The 25,350-nt window shown below is 41.4% G+C and overlaps 2 protein-coding genes across 10 annotated transcripts in view; one reads left to right on the top strand and one right to left on the bottom strand.

The window, feature by feature from the left end:
• Positions 1–13,093, bottom strand: part of SLC4A1AP (solute carrier family 4 member 1 adaptor protein) — a 31,964-nt gene extending 18,871 nt beyond the window's left edge. The window contains exons 1-6 of one of the 2 annotated variants that reach the window (XM_007971104.3): positions 12,361–13,093; positions 11,621–11,816; positions 9,012–9,134; positions 7,838–7,898; positions 7,356–7,495; positions 432–592 (exon numbers count right to left, since the gene is read on the bottom strand). In XM_007971104.3, coding sequence (XP_007969295.3) covers positions 432–592; positions 7,356–7,495; positions 7,838–7,898; positions 9,012–9,134; positions 11,621–11,816; positions 12,361–13,023 — 1,344 coding nt within the window. In that variant the 5' untranslated portion in view covers positions 13,024–13,093. The remainder of the gene's footprint in view (positions 1–431; positions 593–7,355; positions 7,496–7,837; positions 7,899–9,011; positions 9,135–11,620; positions 11,817–12,360) is intronic. The other variant, XM_007971103.3, reaches the window with a different exon arrangement.
• A 59-nt stretch (positions 13,094–13,152) lies between these two features.
• Positions 13,153–24,479, top strand: SUPT7L (SPT7 like, STAGA complex subunit gamma). Of its 8 annotated transcripts, none has more exons than XM_007971097.3 (6): positions 13,153–13,421; positions 14,660–14,762; positions 15,551–15,955; positions 19,548–19,872; positions 21,927–22,164; positions 23,779–24,479. In XM_007971097.3, the coding sequence occupies exons 2-6, from the start codon at positions 14,749–14,751 to the stop codon at positions 24,039–24,041; spliced, it is 1,245 nt and encodes a 414-aa protein (XP_007969288.1). In that variant the 5' UTR covers positions 13,153–13,421; positions 14,660–14,748; the 3' UTR covers positions 24,042–24,479. The 8 variants fall into 8 exon arrangements, with proteins under 8 accessions (XP_007969288.1, XP_037862657.1, XP_007969290.1 ...); XM_007971099.3 differs by having other exon boundaries at positions 13,307–13,421; positions 15,338–15,955; XM_007971095.3 differs by having other exon boundaries at positions 13,322–13,607.
• The last annotated feature ends 871 nt before the right edge of the window (positions 24,480–25,350 follow it).

Raw genomic sequence — 25,350 nt, 5'->3', positions numbered from 1 at the left:
TCACCTTGTGATAATTTCCTGATAATATACTGTTTCAGACTACATATTACCATATTACATTCTTCAAAATTCCTTTGACTTCTCTTGACTGCCAGGAGGCTAAAGTCAATTTCACCTCAGAATGCCCTAACTTGGAACTTTTTCCTTTCTCTTTGAGAGAAGTACTATCATATCCAAAGAATGTTAATAAATGGATCAATATCCTGGAGGAAAGTATCTAGCAGCAAGCCAAATTTTTTTCAAACAACTTGGATAAGACTAGTTGTTTGTTACCATTAAATTAACAGACCACAAAAGTTATACTTCAGTATCAGATTTCAATGCTACTACTTTAAAAATTATAATTATCATAAAACATATTTAAATAATACATTATTTTATTAAAAATTAAACTATTAAATACCACAGCTACTTCCATAAATAAAACTTGCCAATGATTCAAAGGTCTCTGGCTTCTCGTCAATCTTGCCAGCCTTCTTCATTCTGTTCAGACGCTTCTTCTCAACCAGGCCAGTCCGATCAAGAAATGTGTCATCATCACTGTCATAAAAGTCTTCATCTTCCCAGTTCTTGGCTTTCCTTTTCCGAGATACTAGAGGTAGATAAAATGATGAATAAATAAGTTTTTAAAAAAGAAAATAAAAAGAAAGAAGGCAAGTAGGCAAGGAGCTTAAAATGTCACCAACAACTACTTGAAAGAGAGGTTCTACAAGCTGCCAAACTAGGTATAAAAACAAAGGGCTAAACCTTGAAGACATTATACTAACTGAAATAAGCCAGACATAAAAGGACACTTACTGCATTATATGAGGTACCTAAAGTAGTCAAATTCATAGAGACAGAAAAGTAGAATGGTGGTTGCCAGAAGCTGGGAAGGAGGGAGAATGAAGTTAGTGTTTAACAGGTACAGAATTTCAGTATGGAATGATAAAAAAAGTTCCGAAATGAACAGTGTTGATGGTTCCATAACATTGTGAATGTACTTAATGCCACTGAGTGGTACTCTTAAAAAGGTTAAAATGGTACACTTTTCTATTATGTTTATTTTTCCACAATTTCTTATTAAATAATTTTTCATTAAAGCAAACAATTTATTTAATGAGCAAACAGCTTTTAAAAATCAATGAGGATGGCCAGGCATGGTAATCTCAGCACTTTGGGAGGCCAAAGAGGGGTGGATCGCCTGAGGTCAAGACCAGCCTGACCAACATGGTGAAACCCCATCTCTACTAAAAATACAAAAATTAGATGGGCATGGTGGCAGGCACCTATAATCCCAGCTACTCAGGAGGCTGAGGCAGGAGAATTGCTTGAACCTGGGAGGCAGAGGTTGCAGTGAGCCAAGAAAGTGCCATTGTACTGCAGCCTGGGCAACAAGAGAGAAACTCTATCTCAAAAAAAAAAAAAAAAAAAAAAAAAAAAAAAAAAAAAAAAAAAAAATCAATGAGGAAAAAGGAAAACAAGAAATTAGAAAAAGGCCAATAACCCAAAAGAAAATTTGAAAAAGAATAATGAAAGCAGTTCACAGAAAAATACAATAAATATTTTTAAAGATGTTACCTTAAAAAAAGTACAAATTTAAAAATTAGATACTTCTCATCTATTAAACTAGAAAAACATAAAAAGATTAGTAATTGGTGGGAATGTACATTGATACAACCTTTCTGATGGTCAAGCCTACAATATCTGCCATTAAAAATGCACTGATCCAGCAATTTCACTTCTAGAAATTTATTCTATAAATATCAATGCAATAGTATTTATAACAGTGAAATGTAGAGAGTCCATCAATAAGAGACTATGACAGCTATTACTTGTTTGTCCACCCTACAACATTCTACTCCCTCTGTTCTGATAAAAGTACCTCTTCCCCTAGAAAATTCCTCCCCCATTTTATCTGGTTTAGGGATAGTTACAGGACCAAAGCCAAATCAGTAAGACTCTTTCCCTCATATTTATATTTAGAGATGGGGTAAAGAGGTTCTCTTTACAATGAGGTTATTAAAGTGACAGACTGTAAGTTCAGAGCTGTAAGCAATCAGCTTTTCAGCACAGGGTAAGAATTTGTCTGCAAAGTTTAAAAATGTACTCATGAGACAGACTCACTCACAGAGACACACACACATACAGCTTGTATATGTCCTGGTGATGTGAGTCCAGTTTGGTAGTACCAAATTATGGTTTCAGACCTTGAGGTTCTGGTTCATGTAGTTGGTCCTTCATTCCTGTTCCTTCATCCTGAGCTATTCTTCCCAGCTTCTGCAGCCAATAACCTTTCCCCTAAGCTAGTATGAATTGGACTTCTCTTATTTGCAAGCAAAATAGTCCTTATTAACATAAGCCTAATTTCCAGGTTAAGATGGTACATTAAACACACATATCTAATTTCCCTCTTTTCCTAAACCCCACTAAACCATAGTAAAGAGATGTTTTTTAAATATAGTTACCCAAGCCTGGGCAACATAGCAAGACCTTGTCTTTATTAAAAATATATAATCCCAGCACTTTGGGAGGCCGAGGTGGGCAGATCACGAGGTCAGGAGATCGAGACCATCCTGGTTAACACGTGAAACCCCATCTCTACTAAAAATGCAAAAAATTAGCCGGGTGTGGCGGCGGGAGCCTGTAGTCCCAGCTACTTGGGAGGCTGAGGCAGGAGAATGGCGTGAACCCAGGAGGCGGAGCTTGTAGTGAGCCGAGATCGCGCCACTGCACTCCAGCCTGGGCGACTGAGCAAGACTCCGTCTCAAAAAAAAAAAAAAAAAGAAAGAAAGAAAGAAATCCACAAAGATCCAAATTTTAGAAAACTAGAAAGTAGACCTATGAGTAGAAACTAACTTAGCAGAACTTAAAAAGATAAATCCTAAACAGTGGGGAAAGCTGAGAGCCAAAGTGATTATACTGCAGAATCCTCAAATTGATCTGTAACTGGGGATGGATAGTAGGGTCATGGAGGACTAAGTAAAAACTGATTGAGAAATAGATCTTCCTCCCTGCCTACTCATCTCCTTTCCATCTGCAGTAGAAATCCAGAGGTTAATCTCTGGAAAGGGTAAAACAGAAAGCCTTTGGATTATGAGTTGACTAGTAAAGTTGAAGGCATGGGCATTATAATCTAAAAATAGTACTGTCCTGAAAACTGCTAAATGAGAAGCTACTCAGCCACCTTCTACCACGTAGCTCTAGGAATGCTGGCAGCCAGTCTTTTCCTTTCAGGCAGGAGATTGGAAGAGCACTTTCTGGGGGAATCTTGCTCACAGAGGAGGAAAACTGAAAGGATACTTACATCAAGGTTTCCCCAACAAAAGGCTGACCCACATCATTCAACAGTACTGCTCAAAGTCAACAAACCCCACTTATATATTCCAAACTGTCAATCACCTTTTACATACCCAAATAAAAAAACTACAATGAAGAATTACATGACACCTAAGAAAAGTCTTTAACATGCAAAACAGAGACCACATAAAAAGAAAAATAACATGGAGAAAACAGAAAGGAGACATTTACAACCCACAAAACAACAGGATATTATGTTTTAAAAAGGACAATTCAAAAACCAAAAATGAACTTTTAGAAATTAAAACCTTGGAGTCTTTGAGCCTTCTCTGGCATGAAAGACTGCCTGATTTTAAAACCTTAAAAAAAAGAGAAAGAAATTAAAACTTTGATGGCAGGCCGGGCGCGGTGGCTCAAGCCTGTAATCCCAGCACTTTGGGAGGCCGAGACGGGCGGATCACGAGGTCAGGATATTGAGACCATCCTGGCGAACACGGTGAAACCCCGTCTCTACTAAAAATACAAAAAACTAGCCGGGCGAGGTGGCGGGCGCCTGTGGTCCCAGCTACTTGGGAGGCTGAGGCAGGAGAATGGCGTAAACCCGGGAGGCGGAGCTTGCAGTGAGCTGAGATCCGGCCACTGCAGTCCAGCCCGGGCTACAGAGCAAGACTCCATCTCAAAAAAAAAAAAAAAAAAAAACTTTGATGGCAAAATAGAGAAGGCAGAAAGATAAAGGTGCAGAAATCTCTCAGAAAGAATGAAAAGACATACAAATGAAAAAAAGAAGAAAAAAAACTTAAATGGTCTGTCCAAGAGGTCCAAAGTCTGAATAATAAAATTCCATAGAAAACAGATGGATGAAACAATTAATGGCATAATTGCAGAAAACTTCCTGAACAGCCAAGATTTCCAGATCAAAAGGATCCCACAAGAAAAATGAACAAAAATAGACCCACAGAAAAGTACTTCATAGTTAAGTTTTAGAACCTTTAGAACAAAGGGAAACTCTTACAAACTCTGGCAAGGGGAAAAGAAGATGACATACAACGGGATCAAAATCTGATTAGGATTTTGTGTCATGTAATTAGGATTTTGTGTCATGTCTTAGGTGTCATGTAATTCTTCACTGTAGTTTAGGATTTCTCAAAAGCAACACTGAATGTAAAATAAGGAAAACTTTTTCCAACTTAGAATTGTATTCCCAGCCAAACTATTAATCAGGAGTGAAGCTACAATAATTATATTTTCAGAAGAGAAGGGTTAATAAAGTATATTTCCTATACATGCTTTCTCTGAAATCTACTAGAGGATGTCTACCAAAACAAGAGAATAGACCAAGAAAAGGAAAGATATGAAATTCATTGAAGACTATCATTACCCATGCCCTCTAGTGTTGTACCAGCTTTTTATCTGCTAAAAGTACAGAAGGATGTACTACTGTGCAAGGAAATAAACCAAGAAATATGAGAATATGAGAATCAAGAAACAGAAAAGTCAACCCTGGAGAAAAGACAAGGGAATCTCAAGGACGATAGGAAAGTTAAGTCCCAGGTGACAGTTCTATAGCAGATCTGCAGAGCAATAAGCCCTGAAAGAAAAATAGTGCTCTTCAGAAAAAGTGTCTCCAAAAAAAAAAATCAGAACTGATAAATTACTTAATCATTAAGTTGTTTGATATGGTGAGGCTCCTGAAAGGTGTGGGAGGAATGAGCAAGAAATACAAAAAAGCCCCAAACATATGAAAAGTAAACACAATTATTACTCTTAGGAAAAACAAAAAGAAATAAAACTGCTCAGTTATGACTAATATTGGCATAAGCATAATCATGTAAATACTAAATACTAATTTAGCAGAGTCGACATATAATGTCTAAAATAAATGACTCAAATTGTAACAGCATACTCTTGTTCTTAGAAATACAGGTGTTTTTAGGCTGGGTGCGGTGGCTCACACCTGTAATCCCAGCACTTTGGGAGGCCGAGGCAGGCGGATCACGAGGTCAGGAGTTCGAGACCAGCCTGGCCAATATGGTGAAACCCTGTCTCTACTAAAAATACAAAAATTAGCTGGGTGTGGTGGCATGCGCCTATAGTCCCAGCTACTCGGGAGGCTGAAGCAGAAGAATCGCTTGAACCCAGGAAGCAGAGGTTGTAGTGAGTCGAGATCATGCCACCTGCACTCTAGTCTGGGCGACAGAGCGAGACTCCACCTCAAAAAAAAAAAGACAGTTGTTTTTTTTTTTTTTTTTTTTTTTTGAGACGGAGTCTCGCTCTGTCACCCAGGCTGGAGTGCAGTGGCCGGATCTCAGCTCACTGCAAGCTCCACCTCCCGGATTTAGCCATTCTCCTGCCTCAGCCTCCCGAGTAGCTGGGACTACAGGCGCCCGCCACTTCGCCCGGCTAGTTTTTTGTATTTTTTAGTAGAGATGGGGTTTCACCGTGTTAGCCAGGATGGTCTCGATCTCCTGACCTCGTGATCCGCCCGTCTCGGCCTCCCAAAGTGCTGGGATTACAGGCTTGAGCCACCGCGCCCGGCCAAAAGACAGTTGTTTTTATTTTTTTTAATTTTATTTATTTATTTAGAGATGGAGTCTTGCTCTGTCGCCCAGGCTGGAGTGCAGTGCTGTGATCTTGGCTCACTGCAACCTCCATCTCCCGGGTTCACACCATTCTCCTGCCTCAGTCTCCCAAGTAGCTGGGACTACAGGCACCTGCCACCACGCCCGGCTAATTTTTTTTTTTTTTCTGTTTTTAGTAGAGACGGGGTTTCACCGTGTTAGCCAGGATGGTCTCAATCTCCTGACCTCGTGATCTGCCTGCCTTGGCCTCCCAAAGTGATGGGATTACAGGCGTGAGCCACTGTGCCCGACCAAGAAATACAGGTGTTTTTAAATGCCAGAATAAATAACTGAAAGAACTGAAAGCCTTTAGGGAAGAAGGCTGAGGAGGGGTAGGGCAAGGAACAAGTATATTTTATTATAAGCTTTTTGGTAGTTTTGAACCAGACAAATTACTTTGCAATAATAAAAACATAATATAAGCCTTACTAATAAATGATGTTCTACTCAGACTTTAAAAAAAAAAAAAAAAACAAGCAAAATACATAATTAACGTATTGATACATACTAATGTATTGATGTAATATTCGTGATACGGCCAGGCACAGTGGCTCCTGCCTGTAATCCCAGCACTTTGGGAGGCCAAGGCGGGCAGATCACCTGAGGTCAGGAGTTCGAGACCAGCCTGACCAACATGGTGAAACTTCATCTCTATTAAAAATACAAAAATTGGCCAGGTGCAGTGGCTCATGCCTATAATCCCAGCACTTTGGGAGGCCGAGGCAGGTGGATCACCTGAGGTTGGGAGCTCGAGACCAGCCTGACCAACATGGAGAAACCCAGTTTCTACTAAAAATACAAAATTAGCCAGGCATGGTGGTGCATGCCTGTAATTCCAGCTACTCGGGAGGATGAGGCAGGAGAATTGCTTGAACCCAGGAGGCAGAGGTTGCAGTGAGGCAAGATCACGCCATTGCACTCCAGCCTGGGCAACAAGAGCAAAGCTCCGTCTCAAAATAAATAAATAAATAAATACAAAAATTAGTTGTGCATGGTGGTGTGTGCCTATAGTCCCAGCTGCTAGTGAGGCTGAGGTGGGAGGATGGCTTGAACCTGGGAGGTGGAGGTTGCAGTGAGCCGAGATCATGCCACTGCACTCCAGCCTGGGTGACAGAGTGAGACTTCATCTCAAAAATAATAATAATAATAATGATAATAATATCCATGATATATTCTTATGTTAAAAAAGTGAGTCACAAAAGATTGTAATTAATATGACTACATTTATGTATGAGTGTTTTTTGTTAAGGGATCTAGTTCTCAGCACACATCTATATATGCATAGAAAATGTCTGGAAGAACATAAACAGTGGCCACCTTAGGGTATTGAGAATTTTTTTCTTTTCACTTCAAAAAATTCTGTACAATTTATATATTCCCCCATAAAGAAGTTTTATTACCATTCGTGTTGAATTTTCCTTTTTTTTTCCTAGACAAAAAGGGCTCCTATATACTGACCTGCTTCCTGCCGAAGCAATCCCAAAGTGTCAAGAATCCGACAAGCTTCCAATGAGCACTGGATCATTGCTTCTTTTTTCTTTCCTGAGTGAATGGCCTCAGCCACCAGTTGTTTTCCAGTTGAATCATCCACAGGTAATCTTCATTGGTTTGGTGGGAATTACAGCACAGCATTAAGCTCCAATTCTCATGAAAACAACTACTATGCTATGATAATAGTCATTTTTTTTAGATGGCCTTTTAGTCTTTGAATCCATCTTGTTCTATCTTGCCAATGTTAGATTTAAAATCTTTTGTTTCTATTTCTTACCCATTCCACCCCACTCTCCAATAATATAAGGGTTACTAAACTGTGAAGGTTCAAATTTAGAAATAGCTTAAAATTAGATGAAAGCTACTTTTGGGGTTGTTATCTGTAACCATACATTAAACCTGAAATTGGCCATTTTCCAGAAATGAACATTAATAAGAAAAAAACATACCTCACCCTGCAGAGCCAAGTGCTATGTCCCTGTTCATCAAATTCATATTCTAATTCTTCTCCTGTGGGAGAAAGACAGACAAAACAATTTTAATAGAATCCAAAAATTACTAGTTGATACAATGAGAAATGAGAACAAATGTTAAATAAGAACAAGTTCCTATTCTAACACTTTGGGAGGCTGAGGCAGGATGACAGCTTGAGTTTAGGAGAGCGAGACCAGTCTGTGCAACATGGCAAACCCCATTTCTACAAAAAAATACAAAAATTAGCCAGGCATAATGGTACATGCCTTTTGTCTCAGTTACTATGGGTGCTAAGGCCGGAGGATAGCTTAAACCCAGGAGGTTAAGATTGCAGTGAGCCAAGATTGCACCACTGCACTCCAGCCTGGGCGACAGAGTGAGACCCTGTCAAAAAAAGAACAAGTTCCCATATTACACTCAGTAAATTTCAATGCATTTCACTTCTCATTCCTAGGGATTATCGTCTGATAATAAAATTAGAGTAAGTCTGAGGCAGAGAAAAAAGCAAACTCAAAGTAATCAATTCTCCATACATAGCTTTGTTCACTGTATAGTACCTTTCACTTTTGTAAGTTGTAGACTTAAGTGGTTATTTTAACACAGTTGCCTGGTTTTTAGAAGCACAGATATTAAGTGTACAGCTGTTTCATATATTATTTATATATACATATAAAATATATACACATATACATACATATACATAGATATTCTCTCAAAGTATTTCTACCAAAACAATCCTCTATGGAAAAAAATTTTAAATCATATAATATAAAGTCAAAACCCATGTTAAGAATTACAAAAGATCAGGTGAATTTGGAATTAAAAAATTACAGGAAGTTGGCTCAATTTCCCCACCACTAAAGTCCAGGATCTTTTGAGAAGAATGAGATGAGTCAGGAAAAAGTACTTCTTTTTTTTAAGATAAGAAGAAAGACTAACAAGATTTTTATGATTTTTTTCCCTCTGCTATACTAATGAGGAATAATTTTCAAAATAAACCTAAAGCAACTGACCACAAGAGTAAAAAGTGAACAAGAAGGACAGCAATAAAATTACAGCATATCTTAGTATAAAGCTCAACCTGAAGCTCTAGAAAACCATACTGCTCTGGATACATTTTAGTGGTAGGGTCAGAATCTGTTTACATACCTTCTCGGTCAAAAAAGCCTTGGAGGGCCTTTTTGGGATCCTTTATGTAAAAGGCCTCCCTTTCCTGCTGAAACTCTAAGACAATAGGGTTCTCTTCAGCATCATCCTCTACTGCATCTTCTCCTACAGGATATGGGAAAGAAAGAAAAGACAATCAGACATGAGAAGAGACTATTTGAATGATACCCACTATTCTTTCAGGCTGCATAAAGACATAGTTTAGGCTGGGCACGGTGGCTCACACCTGTAATCCCAGCAACTTGGGAGGCCGAGGCAGGTGGATCACAAGGTCAGGAGTTCGAGACCAGCTTGGCCAACATGGTGAAACCCCATCTCTACTAAAAATACAAAAAATTAGGCCGGGTGTGGTGGCTCATGCCTGTAATCCCAGCACTTTGGGAGGCCAAGGTGGGCGGATCATGAGGTCAGGAGATCGAGACCATCCTGGCTAACACGGTGAAACCCCATCTCCACCAAAAATACAAAAATTCTCTAGGCATGGTGGTGGGTGCCTATAGTCCCAGTTACTCCGGAGGCTGAAGCAGGAGAATGGCGTGAGCCCAGGAGGCAGAGTTTGCAGTAAGCCGAGATGGCACCACTGCACTCCAGCCCGGGCAACACAGCGAGACTCTGTCTCAAAAAAAAATACAAAAAATTAGCTGGGCATAGTGGTGGGTGCCTGTAATCCCACCTACTCGGGAGGCTGAGGCAGGAGAACTGCTTGAACCTGGGAGGAAGAGGTTGTAGTGAACCAAGATCGCACTACTGCACTCCAGCCGCAGCCCAGGCGACAGAGTGAGACTCTGTCTCCAAAAAAAAAAAAAAAAAAAAAAAAGATGTAGTTTATCTGTGATGAAAAATAACATATACTTGCAGGGACAACGGGTGGAACAAACGCAACCCACCAGTATGAGCATATTCAGGTTTTCTAAATTGTGTAACAAATCAAAACTTGTTTTCATGGCACCTTAATTTTTTTTCTCCATTATTATATTTTAAAAGTAAAATTACCTACCACATTGTGGAAAAAAATTTGAGCTCCTCAGTCTGGCATTCTTGTTCTCTCACACTCATATCTAACTTTCGTTTCCAATATAATTTCCTAATACTTCTTATATCTGCCAAATAGACTGGTCTACTCACAACTTCCTTAAAATCATCAATCCCTACCCTGAATACCAATCCCAATACTCAGCTTCATAAGGCTTTTCCTTTCCTTCAAGTTCCAGCTCAAAAATCCTTATGCTTATAAAGTTTCCCTGCTGGGTGCAGTGGTTCATGCCTGTAATCTCAACACTTTGGAAGGCCAAGCCGGGGAGAGGAGGATGGATCACAAGGTCAGGAGTTCAAGACCAGCCTGGCCAATATGGTGAAACCCCGTCTTTACTAAAATAAAAAAAATAAAGTTTCCCAAAGATCTAAGTCAATGCTGTCCAACGGAAAGATAATGAAAGCTGTATGTATAATCTTAGGCCGGGCGTGGTGGCTCAAGCCTGTAATCCCAGCACTTTGGGAGGCCGAGACGGGTGGATCACGAGGTCAGGAGATCGAGACCATCCTGGCTAACACGGTGAAACCCCGTCTCTACTAAAAAAATACAAAAAACTAGCCGGGCGAGGTGGCGGGTGCCTGTAGTCCCAGCTACTCGGGAGGCTGAGGCAGGAGAATGGCGTGAACCCGGGAGGCGGAGCTTGCAGTGAGGCGAGATCTGGCCATTGCACTCCAGCCTGGGTGACAGAGCAAGATTCTGTCTCAAAAAAAAAAAAAAAAAAAAAAAAAGTCATTTCAGCATGTCATCAATATAAAAATATCATGAAAGAGATATTTTATATTCTTTTTTTCAGACTAAGTCTTTGAAATTCAGTGTGTATTTTGCATTTACAGCACACGTCAACTGGGACTAGCCACACTGCCAGTGCTCAGTAACCACATGTGGCTAGTGGCTACCGTATTAGACAACACAGGTCTAAGTCCCCAGTGACTGTTCTCTCTTCTCCAAACTTTCACTGTAGCTTACTTATGGTTCTAGCTTTTGTTTGGCACTTAGCACAAGTAATTTCGTAACTTCTCCTGTCTTCCCAACTATATATTAAGGCCATCTTCTACCTTTTTATACTCCCATCTCCTGAATATCCATTTTCTAAAATATCTGGTGTTAAAGAAAGTTTATTATTTTGGCTAAGGGACCAGCTTTCTCTGATTAGATATTCCACATTTCAGGATATTTTCACAAAGTACAAAAAATTCAAGAGAATATCCTATATTGAATAACATCCCATTTATTTGATTGAATAGAGTTCCACCCCCTCCAATGATAATCACACAGCACAAGGTCAGTACTTAATAAATATAAAATTTTAGAATTGTAAAATTAATAATTTTATGCCTAGGACAAGTTTTGATCAATAGAGTGCATTAAAAACAATTTTTTAAAAAATCCAAAGTGCCTATAAGTCAATTTCTTTACATCAGAAAAGTTAATGAATCACTCCGGGTTTTGGTTACCTCATGTGACCCATGAAAAGCTGTATGATTTAGAAAAACATTTAAGGGTACCACTAGTAATGAACGTAAAATATTAACCTCTGGCAGCAATTTTAATTTCTTACCCATTCCCCAGGTGCAACCCATCTCATCATCTTGGCTACCAGCATTTATCTTCCTTTCAGAGGTATCCATTTCCTCTTCTTCGTCTGAGTCTTCTCCCAGCATCTTCTTCTCCAACAATATTTGTTGCTGCTTGCGCAATTCCTTCAACTGTGTTACCGTTAACTCGGATTCTGCCTCTTGGTCTTCCTCTGGTCCCTGATGAACCAAGAAAAAAAGGTTATTTATTTATTTAGAGACAGGGTCTTGCTCTGTCGCCTAGGCTGCACTGGAGTGCAGTGGCTGGAATACGCCTCACTGCAGCCTTGACCTCCTGGCTCAGGTGATCCTCCCATCTCAGTCTCCCGAGTAGCTGGGACCATGATGCCTGGCTAATTTTTTTTTTTTTTTTTAGAGACAGGGTCTTGCCATGTTGCCCAGCCTCCTCTCAAACTCCTGGGCTAAAGCGATCCTCCCGCCTGGGCCTCCCAAAGTGTTGGGATTACAGGCGCGTGCCACTGCACCTGGCCAAAAATCAAACAAACAAACAAACAAACAAAAACTATTTTAGAGTTCGGGATTGTGAACATGACTTTCAGAAATACGGCAATGTGTACAGCACTCTGGAGATGATAGGCCAGACTTGATTCCTTCACTTTTGTAATCGCTGAATGGGAGATTCTTCTTCTTCATCAAAAGCTTAAGAAGCACAAGAACGCAGCCCAATGAGCCCGAGATTTCAATTCTAGGTTTTTCTACCTACCTGCAGGACAAAGAGCCGGGTGCTGCCTCCGAAGCGAACAACATGTCCAACGTGGACTCGACAGTAGGTGCGAGGTGGGATGCGAGTTTTGTTGAGAAAAGTGCCATGAGTGCTTCCCAGATCGTAGAGGTAGAAGCCCGGCCCGTTGCTGTCGCATTCTCCGTCAGGGCCGGACGCCCTGTGCTGCAGCACTGCGTGGTACCGAGACACCGAAGGGTGCTCCAGGCACACGTCGCAGCCAGACAGCCTCCCGAAAAGGCAGTAACTCATCCCTTTTAAGCTACGGGTGCCAAGGATAGCGCCGCCCTTCAGGGTCTCTAAGCTGTAGGGGGCTGTGGCAGGGCCACCCCATGGAGGCTCTTGGTAGGGGGGAGCCCGGGCTGGACCGCCAGAGGAAGAAACCGCTGTCGGGGGGCGCGACTTCTCCTCCTGTAGACTCCTAAAATCCCCGCAGTCCGGCTGAGGAGGAGGGACGTCGGGCTCCCCAGTACTGGGGTCCTGCAACGCAGTGGGCCCTTCCTTCTGCACCTCCTCAGGGTTTGAGGAACTGGTGGCCGGGGCCTTACTCCGCGCCGCTGCGGGCACCGGCAGAGCTGGCTTCTTGAAGTCCCCACTGAGCTCTTGCGATGCCAGCGGCTCTGACTGAGAGAGAATGTCAGCCATCCTCAATCAGTGCAACCTCGAAATCCGCTCCTTGGAAACCTCACCCTTCGGTCTTTACGTTCCTGTACACGTCCCACTCTCCCAAGCTCCCAGTGGCGTCTGCAGGCGGCGGTGGTGAAGTTGCTCCTTCACGGCCTGGAGAGTTGCAAATTGGTGCTAACACGAGAAGGTCATAATACGAGAAAAAACGGTTATCGGGATGCTGTGCAGAACGGGGGACATCTTTAGAGGTTACAACGAGCTCGTAATGACTTCCTGTTGCATAGCTTGATTGAGAAGAAGCGCTTCCGGCGGCCTTAGCTCACTAATCAACAAACCAGCTTTTGGGGCTTGACGCGACCCTTGCCTCAGGCCTCTCGGGGTCCAGACAGCCGCCCAGCCCGCTCTGTGAGGCAGCAGTGAGTAGTGTGGTACCTCCTTGTCTCGGTTCAGGTCCAGACCTTCCCTTTTTCCGGCTGCTCTGGACAGCAGGTGACCTCAGGACCCTCTGATTGGCGCCTGCGCCGGCGGACCGTGACCGAGAAAACCCCTGGAGGGACTTGGGCATTCCTTGGGCTCAGTGCCTGTTCTTCCTGCTCCTTTCGGTAAAGTAAGGGAAGAGGGCGACTTTTTTGTTTTTATTTCATTCATTCATTTATTTTTTTTTCTGAAATTAATTATTAAGGCAGAATAGTTTAGTGGTTAAGAGTGCAGACTCTGGAGACTCGATTTTAGACCTCGCCATTTGTGACATTGGGCAAGACACTAGGCCTCGGCCCTCACTCTGAAAAATGGGGATAAGATTATTAGCTTCATAGGGTTGTTGGAAGAATTGAATTAAACAATAAATGTCAGCCGGAACGGTGGCTCATGCCTGTAATCCCAACATTTCGGGAGGCTGAGGCGGGAGGGTTGCTTGAGCCCAGGAGTTCCAGAGGAGGCTGGGCGACATGGTGAGACCCTGTCTCGCCAAAAAAAAAAAAAAAAAAAAAAAGATACTGGCGCACGGCTGTAGTCCCAGCTACTCGAGAGGCTGAGATGGGAGAATTTCTTGGGCCCAGGAGGTTGAGGCTGCAGTGAACTATGATTGTACCACTGCACTCCAGCCTGGGCTACAGAGTGAGACCCTGTCTCAAAAAAGAAACAAACAAAAAAGGTGAAGTCTGGTATATAGTAAACATTCAACAAATGCCAGATAGATATTTCTCTGTGCCTGGCCCTGTAACAAGACCATGGCCATAAGAAATAGATGGGAGGAAAAAATCTATTGTGATAAGTACTAATTAAAATCCAAGGATAAATGCTGTGACGTAGACATGCAAAGCACTGTGAGAATAGAGAAAGGGAGATGCACTGGGGAAGTGACGGAGGGTGGGGACTTATGCTGTACTTAAAAATGAATATGAGTCTGCCAGGGATGTGCAGGGTTGGCAGAGCATTTCTGGCAGAGTTCACAGCTGGAAGTGTCAACTGTGGAAATGGACAGCATTCTCAAGAAACTGAGTAGTATAACGTTGTTAGAACAAAGGTAGTCATTTCACCCAGGGAGTTCCTCCTTTGTGCTTCCACTACCCCAGGTCCATATACCTCTAGAACAGTACTTACCACGTACTTTCATATTGAAATATTCTGCTTCTGTTTCTCTTCCTCACCTCAGGGCAAGGATCTCACATTATCAGTCTTTGACCCGCACAGAATGCCAGACATTTGATAAATGTTTGTTGAACTTGAAGAGACATATGGACAATGAATCTGCAAAGGTGAGTTGAAACCAGATTGTGAATTTTGTTGAATCATAAGCCAAGGAATTCTGACTTTTTCCAGTAGGCAATGGGAAGCCATTAGATTTAAGTTTTAAAAAGAGTAAGTCTAGCAGCAGTGTAGAGAATAGATTACATACAAAGAGAGATTGGAGGAAGGGATACCAATTAGGAGGCAGCAGAAATCTCTCACATTCCTCACATTCTATATGTCAAAATTGAAAGCATAATGCCATTTATATTAGTGGTTCATAAATTTTTCCAGCAGGACCATGCCTAAGATACACATAATAAGAGCCACTTCTTACTATCTTTAATGCTACTTGCTTTTCTCCTATTGATCCAGCACAGATGTATCAAGATACTTTATCATGCCTTGCTTATTGTTCAGGATTGAGCATGATGGTAGTTCTGGTAATGAGTTAGTGAGATGGAAATAGGGATACTAGAGCTCCAGATGCTGTTGTAGCTATTGGTCTACTAATGACCCAAATTCTACCCTGTGGTTCAGTGTAGTAGGAATTGTCATAGTATGACAATAACCAGCATCTAACAGTTACATTTCTCTTGTTTAGGGAGAACATCTTTGGTCCTACAGTTTTGCTGACACTGACATTTTTCTAAGTGGTCACAAATAGCCTGCTGTTTACATAAATAACTGGCTAGACCTCGTATTTTTCACTACAGAAGCCTATAATCTAAAGTTGCCAGGATTTAAACACATTACTTTTAGGTTATCATCTACATTTATCCTGAGACCTCTTCTCTTCTTATTCCAAAATGTTGAGATACTGGGGAGAGATACCAATATCATCAAGCCAGACCAACAGAAGTTCCTTTGATTTGCTCCCACGGGAGTTCCGTCTGGTGGAAGTCCATGACCCACCCCTGCACCAACCCTCAGCCAACAAGCCGAAGCCCCCCACTATGCTGGACATCCCCTCAGAGCCATGTAGTCTCACCATCCATACGATTCAGTTGATTCAGCACAACCGACGACTTCGCAACCTTATTGCCACAGCGCAGGCCCAGAATCAGCAGCAGACAGAAGGTGTAAAAACTGAAGAGAGTGAACCTCTTCCCTCGTGCCCTGGGTCACCTCCTCTCCCTGATGACCTCCTGCCTTTAGATTGTAAAAATCCCAATGCACCATTCCAGATCCGGCACAGTGACCCAGAGAGTGACTTTTATCGGTAAGGCAAGGCTTTGCTGTATCTTACTTTTCCCAAGTCATCTTCCCAACAACCCTGTTAAGCTTGTAATAGCATTTCCATTTCCACGCGAGGAAAATGAGGATAAGAGTAATTGACTTGGCCAAGGTTTCTCAGGTAATTAGTGAGATGTCTAAGTTTTGAATGCCAGTCTTCAGAATTCAGGGTCTGTATTTTTTAATTTTTTTGAGTGCTTACTATGTGCCAAGCACTTTACTAGGAGCAGGGTAATACACTGGTATGTAAAAAAGGCCATGGCCTCATAGTTCTTAGGATCTAGTCTTTCTCTTTAATATAAAAAATATATTATGGGTTTAACTCGGTGTCTTCAAATTGGGATTCATGGACTTATTCTGGTATTTTTAGGAATCCACAAGTCTATACAAAAATCTTTAAATTGTGTGTTTTCATTTTGATAACATAGTTTAAGAAATAATAATATAAGCTGAGCACAGTGGCTCAAGCCTGTGATCCCAACGCTTTAGGAAGCCAAGGTGGGTGGATCACCTGAGGCCAGGAGTTCAAAATCAGCCTGGCCAACATGGGGAAACCCCATCTCTACTAAAAATACAAAAATTAATCAGGTGTCGTGACTGAGGCACGAGAATCACTTGAACCCAGGGGAGGCAGAGATTGCAGATCGCTCCACTGCACTCCAGTCTGGGTGACTGAGACCCTGTCGGGAAAAAAAAAAAAAAAAAAGAATAATATAAAAATATTATTGATCCCTGCTACTCAATATCTGATCCAAGATCTGCAGCATCAACATCACCTGGGAGGTTTTTAGAAATGCAGAATCTCAGGCCTCATCCAGTCCTGCTGAATCAGAATCTGCATTTTAACAAGCTCTCCAGGAGATTTGTATGTGCATTTAAGTTTGAGAAGCCCTGCCCCACATCCTCTGAAGGGGACTGCCTTATAACCTAGAGCTGCTTCTAGATGTCAGTGTGCAAGTTATATTTCATGCCAAACAATTCCTTTTTTCTTTTCATTTTGAAATTTGCCAAACCTACAGAAATGTGTAAGTAGTAGTCAACAAACATCCAAATACCCTTCACCATGATTCACCAATGTTTAACATTTTGCCACATTTAGTTTCTCACATATGTGTGTGTATACACATATATACACACATACACATACATATATGCATACTTGTATATGCACACATTTTCCCCCAAACATTTTAAAGGAAGTTGCAGACATCGCCATATTTCACCCCTAAATTCTTCAGCATGCATATCCTAAGAATAAGGAAATTTTCCTGCATAATCATAATACCATCAACACACCAAAGTAAATGAACATTAAATACTACTTAATAAGTTCATATTCACATTCTTCCAATTATCTTTTGTAAATATCTTCCCCCGCCCCGAGTCCAGGACCTAACAAAGATTCATGCTTTGTATCTGGTTGTTATGCCTCTTTAGAGTCTTATAAGAGAGTTCAGGTCACTTGTAGAATGTCACAATTACTGGATTTGCTGATTATCTCCTCAAGATTAGATTCAGATTAAATATGTTTGGCAAGAATACTACAGAAGTGATATTATATGTTATTTATTACATCTACCTGTTGCCAATAATACTATTTTTTTTTTTTTTTTTGAGACGAAGTCTTGCTCTGTCACCCAGGCTAGAGTATAGTGGCCGGATTTCAGCTCACTGCAAGCTCCTCCTCTCGGGTTCACACCATTCTCCTGCCTCAGCCTCCCGAGTAGCTGGGACTGCAGGCACCCGCCACTTCGCTCGGCTAGTTTTTTGTATTTTTTAGTAGAGACGGGGTTTCACCGTGTTAGCCAGGATGGTCTCGATCTCCTGACCTCGTGATCGGCCCGTCTCGGCCTCCCAAAGTGCTGGGATTACAGGCTTGAGCCACCGCGCCTGGCCACCAATAATACTATTTTAATGGTTCCCAAACTAACGAGAAAAGTACAGAAATAGACTAAATACATAAGGGTTGCATTGCAGTTGGGCCAGGTGAAGGCCAGATTATATCAAGGTCCACTGTAATAAAAAGTTCTGAAGTCACTGGAATAATGAAAAGGGGAGGCATAACTGTTATTACATGCACAGCAAATATATGCTAGCATAGACATGCCCAACTCAAAAAACTTGCTCTGTGGTGATCAATACTATATTCACATACTGAGGGCAATTTAATTTCAACAACATAATGTTATCTATCATATTAAATTGATACTGTTATTTATTCATTTTTAGTTTTGTATCAAATGTATATTGTTAGTAAGAGCCATAACCATCAAAAGTTTGTACCTGGTTTTATTTTATACATATTTAAGAAACTGTATAACAAAAATAATTCACATCAGCTATGAGGGCACCAAAAAATTATTTTCCTTTGAAAGAGGTCCACATATTATTCTAGGAAAGTGATATTGGTTTAGTTGTCTCTGTTTATTAGGTACCTCTGAGGCCTTTAGCTTTTGGCCCAGAGACACTGGCCATAGAAATGATGATGATAGTAAATGAAGTTACTTGGCAATTAATTGTCTTATTCTCAAAACTATTATGTAAACTGCAATAGTTGCTATTGAACAGGTCAGGGTTTAGTGGGTGGATAACCCCTCGGGTACTTTTGTACAGTGCGTGATGACACATGCCAAGTATGAACCAGGGAAATATGATTTTCTGTGCTCTATTTTATTTTTATTGGTAAAATAAATTCCTTTGTCAGGGATAGGCAGAAGCCAATAGGAAATTTCAAGAGATGGGTAAATTATTAAAAGCTTCTTAAGTTATTTTTAGATCAAATAGCTTTCTTAAATTTTTTCTTAGAAATATTAAGATTTCTGTAGTGGTGATTGGGGCAAAATGGTGTATTATGAAGGATACGGTTTCTGGAGTCAGAAGCTTTACCACTTATTAATAACGTGTAAACAAATTTTGGCAAGTCAGCCCTTCCGAACCTGTTTCCTCTCCTGGCAAATAGAAATAATAATAATGCAGACCCTACCCATTGCACAACACAGGATAGGATGAAAATGCTTTATAAGCTATATACATTTTAAATTGCTTTTATAAAATTGAGTTGCCTTACCTGTTTTGAAATGGTCCCTTGTAATTTTATAAGAATCTAAGAATCTTAAACTCCTGGCAAGCTGTGAAGAATCTCTTTATTGGAACTGCGAATTTCTAAAAGTTTGTATTAATATATTGCCCAGCATGTATGAAAACTAGGTTGTGGTAAAATAATTAGAGCATCACTGAGCAGTGTCTGGGCTATACTGTTAAACTTAATCCTAAAAGTGATCAAAATTTAACAGTTGCTAGAAGGAAACTTTCTTTTCACTAGATATCCTTTTGGACTGTGTATTATAGACATGTATTGCCTATTCAAACTATGTCTTTGGAGGAGCTCAAAGATATGACCATGGGTTGCTAAGACATGTCCTGATAGCAGCAGGATGAAACTGAGCTATGTAACTTGGATAGAATTTCCCTGGAAAGCTAGGCTAGTGGCTTGACTGGAATTGTAAAACTCCTGGGGAGACAGTTGAGGTCACCCCTTTGCAAGAACATTAATAACACCATCATATCTCCACTTTCAGTGGGAAAGGGGAACCTGTGACTGAACTCAGCTGGCACTCCTGTCGGCAGCTCCTTTACCAGGCAGTGGCCACAATCCTGGCCCACGCAGGCTTTGACTGTGCTAATGAAAGTGTCCTGGAGACCCTAACTGATGTGGCACATGAGTATTGCCTTAAGTTTACCAAGTTGTTGCGTTTTGCTGTGGACCGGGAGGCCCGGCTGGGACAGACTCCTTTTCCAGATGTGATGGAGCAGGTATTCCATGAAGTGGGTATCGGCAGTGTGCTCTCCCTCCAGAAGTTCTGGCAGCACCGCATCAAGGACTATCACAGTTACATGCTACAGGTGAGGCGACCCTGTTGAAAAGTGGGCACAGATGTCTGTGCAATCTAGGAGTGTTCAGCAGGATCCCACAACACTTGGTCTAGAGTGCAGAGCACAGAGTCTTGGAACCGAGTGAACTTAACATACTTTTATGATGGCCCTAGCGATGGTCTTGGCCAAATGGGTCTCCTTTAGTCAATGAATGGCCACATTCACAGATACTTCCTCTGGAAGAAACTATCCACAAGTATATGGAATCTGAGAGAATGCAGGTAGTCTGATTTTATTCATCAAGTATTTATTGAGTGCCTGTTGAGAGTCAAGTATTGTGGGATTCAGCAGTTACTAAGTTACCTGAGCGTACATTGTTTTTGAAGGGAAACAAACACAAGTCAACAAAAAATGATCAAAACAATTTCAGGAGCTGGGCATGATGGCACATGCCTGTAATCCCAGCTACTTGGGAAGCTGAGGTGGGAGGATTGCTTGAGGCCAGGAGTTCAAGACCAGCCTGGAGAATATAGTGAGACCCCCATCTCTGTAGAAAATTTAAAAATAAAAATTAGCTGGACATGGTGGCTCATGCCTGTGGTCTCAGCTACTCGGGAGTGTGAGGTGAGATCACTTGAGACCAGGAAGTTAAGGCTGCTGCAAGCCATGATTGTGCCATTGCACTCCAACCTGGGTGACAGAGCAAGACCCTGTCTGAAAAAAAAAAAAAGAAAACATAGATCTCCTACTGGCAATCCTCCCGCCTCAGCCTCCCAAGCAGCTAATATAATGGTTTGACTAGAATTGTAATATATATCTCTAATATAGCTGCTTGGGAGGCTGAGGTGGGAGGATTGTTTGAGGCCAGAAGTTTAAGGCCAGCCTGGGCAATATAGCAAGACTTAGCTGTCTCTAAGCACATACTTACAAAAATACAATTTTGTATAATGTTAAGTGCCATGAAAAAAAGTAAAATGATATTGCCTGAAGGATGGGTTGGTGAGGGGTGATTTTGGTTGGAACCAGCTAACCTCTTCAGCCCTTGTGCTCTTAAGTCATTTGTTCACTGTTTCAGTCTCTGCAGGTCTAAAATATTTAACGCCCAAGAAAAGTCTTTGCTAAGTGATCCAGATTTCCCACACCATTGATTATTCACCTAGGATACATATGTCAATTTGTTTTTCCTTTTTTTAGACAGGGTTGCCTGGGCTGGAGTGCAGTGGCACAATCACAGCTCACTACAGCCTTAACCTGCTAGGCTCAAGTGATCGTTCCACCTCAGCCTCCCAAGTAGCTAAGACCACAGATGTGAACCACCATGCCCAGCTCTTTTTTTTTTTTTGTAGAGATAGGATCTCACTAGATGTTGCCCAAGCTGGTCTCAGACTTTTAGGCTCAAGTGGTCCTCCCGCCTTGGCCTCCCAAAGTACTGGGATGACAGGTGTGAATGACTGTGCCCAGCCTCCTGTTAATTTTTATAGCCAAAAAAAAATGTAATCTTTTGTCCCAGTTCTGTTTTAACACTTTTTTTTTTACCTTTATGTTACTTTTTTTTTTTTTTTTTGAGACGGAGTTTCGCTCTTGTCACCCAGGCTGGAGTACAGTGGCGCAATCTTGGCTCACTGCAACCTCCGCCTCCTGGGTTCAAGCGATTCTCCTGCCTCAGCCTCTTAAGTGGCTGGGATTACAGGCATGTGCCACCATACCCGGCTAGTTTTGTATTTTTAGTAGAGACGGGGTTTATCCATATTGGTCAGGCTGGTCTTGAACTCCCGACCTCAGGTGATCCACCCGCCTCATCCTCCCAAAGTGCTGGGATTACAGGTGTGAGCCACCACGCCCGGCTACCTTTATGTTACTTTTAATTAATGACATACACATTATCTGCCAAACCAATTTTCTTTACATATCTCTATCACTCATAAATGCAAACTCAACACCTTAAACAAATCCCTACCATTGGCAGTGAATGTTTTAAAATTCTGTTATTCGTGTTCTGTTGGCTTCTCCATGGGATGTCACAAGCTGACTATACAACTTGCTTTTAACATTTCCTTGGAAAATTGACTCTTGCTTGCCAACAGATTAGTAAGCAACTCTCTGAAGAATATGAAAGGATTGTCAATCCTGAGAAGGCCACAGAGGACATGAAACCTGTGAAGATCAAGGAGGAACCTGTGAGCGACATCACCTTTCCTGTCAGTGAGGAGCTGGAGGCTGACCTTGCTTCTGGAGACCAGTCACTGCCTATGGGAGTGCTTGGGGCTCAAAGTGAACGCTTCCCATCTAACCTGGAGGTTGAAGCTTCACCACAGGCTTCAAGTAAGACAAATAAACTTACTCATTTTGATTCTGGGAGATCTGCCAATTTCAGTACTTTTCGCTTTTTGGAATCAAGCTCAAGAAGTAGAAGAACAAAAGCAGCAGTGGACACAATGGAAAGTCCTAAAATGAATACAGTTTCACCTATCTAGAGATCCCAGCATTCTTCTCTTTCTAATTAGTGAAGAGAGGATTAGCAGCTTTACAGGCATTCTTTGAAATAATCCCTAGTTAAGATGTAGATGCAATATGTGTTGTCCTGTTGATTACCAAGGCTGATTCAGCTGATCCAGCTGGTTGGGAAGCTATCCCCTTCCTCCTTCAGTATTTTTTTTTTAGTATTCTGTATTGGTCCTTCCTGATGCTCGTACTTCATTGAATAAGACAGCTGCCAGATAGATGGGGGAGTGGTAATTGCTCAAGGATGTTCTCAGAGTTTTGCTTCCCTGCTAAAGTACTCTAACAAATGGAAGATGAAAGACACTGAAATAGGGCGTCCGGCCAGGTGTGGTCGCTCACGCCTGTAATCCCAGCACTTTAGGAGGCCGAGGCAGGCGGATCACGAGGTCAGGAGATCGAGACCATCCTGGCTAACATAGTGAAACCCCGTCTCTACTAAAAATACAAAAAATTTGCCAGGCATGATGGTGGGCACCTGTAGTCCCAGCTACTCAGGAGGCTGAGGCAGGAGAATGGCGTGAACCCTGGAGGCTGAGCTTGCAATGAGCCGAGATTGTGCCACTGCACTCCAGCCTGGGCGACAGAGCAAGGCTCCATCTCAAAAAAAAAAAAAAAAAGGCTTCCCAGTTAGAGGTATCTGGCTTCTTTTTCCAGGCTCTGTGATTACCTTAGGAGCCAGGACAACTAACTGGTTATGTGTCAGTTAGGTTGCCAATTAGCCTGGGCACTCAGTTATTTACACATATAAATTGTCATTTCATCAATGCACAAATGACTCAAATAGCAAATCCTCAAATGTGGTCTAAATGGAATTAGGTCATACTTTAAAAAGTGTTGGGCAGACAGCCTTTCACTATGGAAGAATAACCATAAGAGAGCAGCATTGCTAGAACACATAGAGAGATGGGAGAGCCAAAGAGAAATTGTTACAGACTTCGGGACCATGTCTCTTCAAAGGACACCAGGTAGAGAACTGTTGTTAGCATTATGTAGTGACCGTTACTGTTTCATAATGTGAGAGATGACCAGAGACCCAAACAAAAGGCAGGAAAACAAGATGGCCCCATAAAAGAAGGAAGGACAGGCAAACTAAAGAGCTGAACAAGGCCTGTGGTTGTGCATGTCTCTGGGCTGTGAGATGGGATCTTTCCACCTGCCTAGTTTCACTTCCCTGGTTTAGGGAAAATGGGAGTGGGTGAGGTAGAGGAAAGAAAGGTAGAAGAAATGGAAAAGAAGATAATCAGAGCTGGTAATTTTTTGTGATGGTTAACTTTTTGAAGCAGAGAGTAACAACCATATTCTCCTGACAAGTACAGAATCGGAGTGAAAACTGAGCTCAAAGAATATTAGTTGGTCCTGAGTGATATATTTACTCTACTTTGTTCTACACTTGGCTTACCACAAGGTATATGTCCACCTTTCCTCTATTTCTAGGTGCAGAGGTAAATGCTTCTCCTCTTTGGAATCTGGCCCATGTGAAAATGGAGCCTCAAGAGAGTGAAGAAGGCAACGTCTCTGGGCATGGTGTGCTGGGGAGCGATGTCTTCGAGGAGCCCATGTCAGGCATGAGTGAAGCTGGGATTCCTCAGAGCCCTGATGACTCAGATAGCAGCTATGGTTCCCACTCCACTGACAGCCTCATGGGGTCCTCCCCTGTTTTCAACCAGCGCTGCAAGAAGAGGATGAGGAAAATATAAAAGGAAAAGAGGGAGATTTTTTGTTCAGACCTACTAGACCCAACAGAAAAAGTTTTTGTATTAGAATCTGTTTCCATAAAAATTGATTTGACTCCTGTTCTTAAACACAAGTGGTTTTTCCTTATTCCAGAGGACCTGGACATCACCAAACAAGGTTGCATTTTACTTTTGCATCCAGTTTTTATAGTTTTCCACAACCAAGCCACCTTTCACAGATGAAATATGATGCTGGCATGGCAATCAAAGCAAAGCACCGTCCTCGACTGTTGTCTTAACTATGACTAGACATGTTACTTAGCTTCTCTACAGCCATTTCTCTTGTACAACTGAGAATCATACTTCTTTGACCTACCTTGCAGAGATGTGAGGATTTAGGTGTTTGCTAACTTCAAAACTGTGCTTGAATAGACTCATAATATATGCTCATATCAGATGTCAGTTTTCATTTAACTTGATTCATTTTTGGCTCAGGTCGTTGGGAATCCATTACTAATACCTAACAGGAAATAGCAAAACACAACATACCTTATCTGTTAGTCACCTTCTTAAAACTGTTTTTGCTGCTTTTGAAGTGTCTTATTTATAAGATCAGAGGTCTATGGTGACAGCCTTTTTGCTTATTCAGACATCTCTCTCCTATCATCCACATATTCTTCTCTAGATTTATTCCATCTATCCTCATCCTTTTGGCCTTTGTTATTTCTGCTCAGACTCACATATTTTCACCATGTACATATTTTCAGTTGTTTCTTTCCTTTTCTCCTTTGTGAGCAAAGCAAACAAGTACTGTCCAAGGACAACCTTATGCATATTTCATTTGTTGCATTTGCTTGGTCATCAGAGGACAGCAGTCCATTAAGCACACTTTGCTTCTGCTACTGTAAAGGCAGCCTTTAAAGCATAGTAATATGCACCTTTCAACTTTATATCATTGTCCTGAACAACGTAACTGTGGTTACTCATCCATCAGACTATCTGTACATTTAAGTACCGAATCAGTATTTATTAAGTAAATGTTGTAGCACTGTAGTGATTAGGAATAATTAGCAAATGTGTTGCTTCATGCCTTGGTAATGGATGCCAACATGTAAAACTGCTGAAGTTTGGTTTTCTGATGCAGAATACATCTTGTAAAATTTAGACCACTCCTTTAATATAGACCAAAATAAGGCACAGCTTTAATTCATTATTGAATGCCTTAAATGTCCCAGGTATTATTGAGAATGAATATGATAGAACTAAAATGAGGTTATAGTTTAACATATAATTTATACATTTGCCAGTTGTAACTCTTTAGCACATTTATCTA

The sequence above is a fragment of the Chlorocebus sabaeus genome, chromosome 14 (assembly GCF_047675955.1).
Source record: "Chlorocebus sabaeus isolate Y175 chromosome 14, mChlSab1.0.hap1, whole genome shotgun sequence".
Taxonomy (NCBI): Eukaryota; Metazoa; Chordata; class Mammalia; order Primates; family Cercopithecidae; genus Chlorocebus; species Chlorocebus sabaeus.
This window is presented reverse-complemented; position numbering and strand designations above follow the sequence as displayed.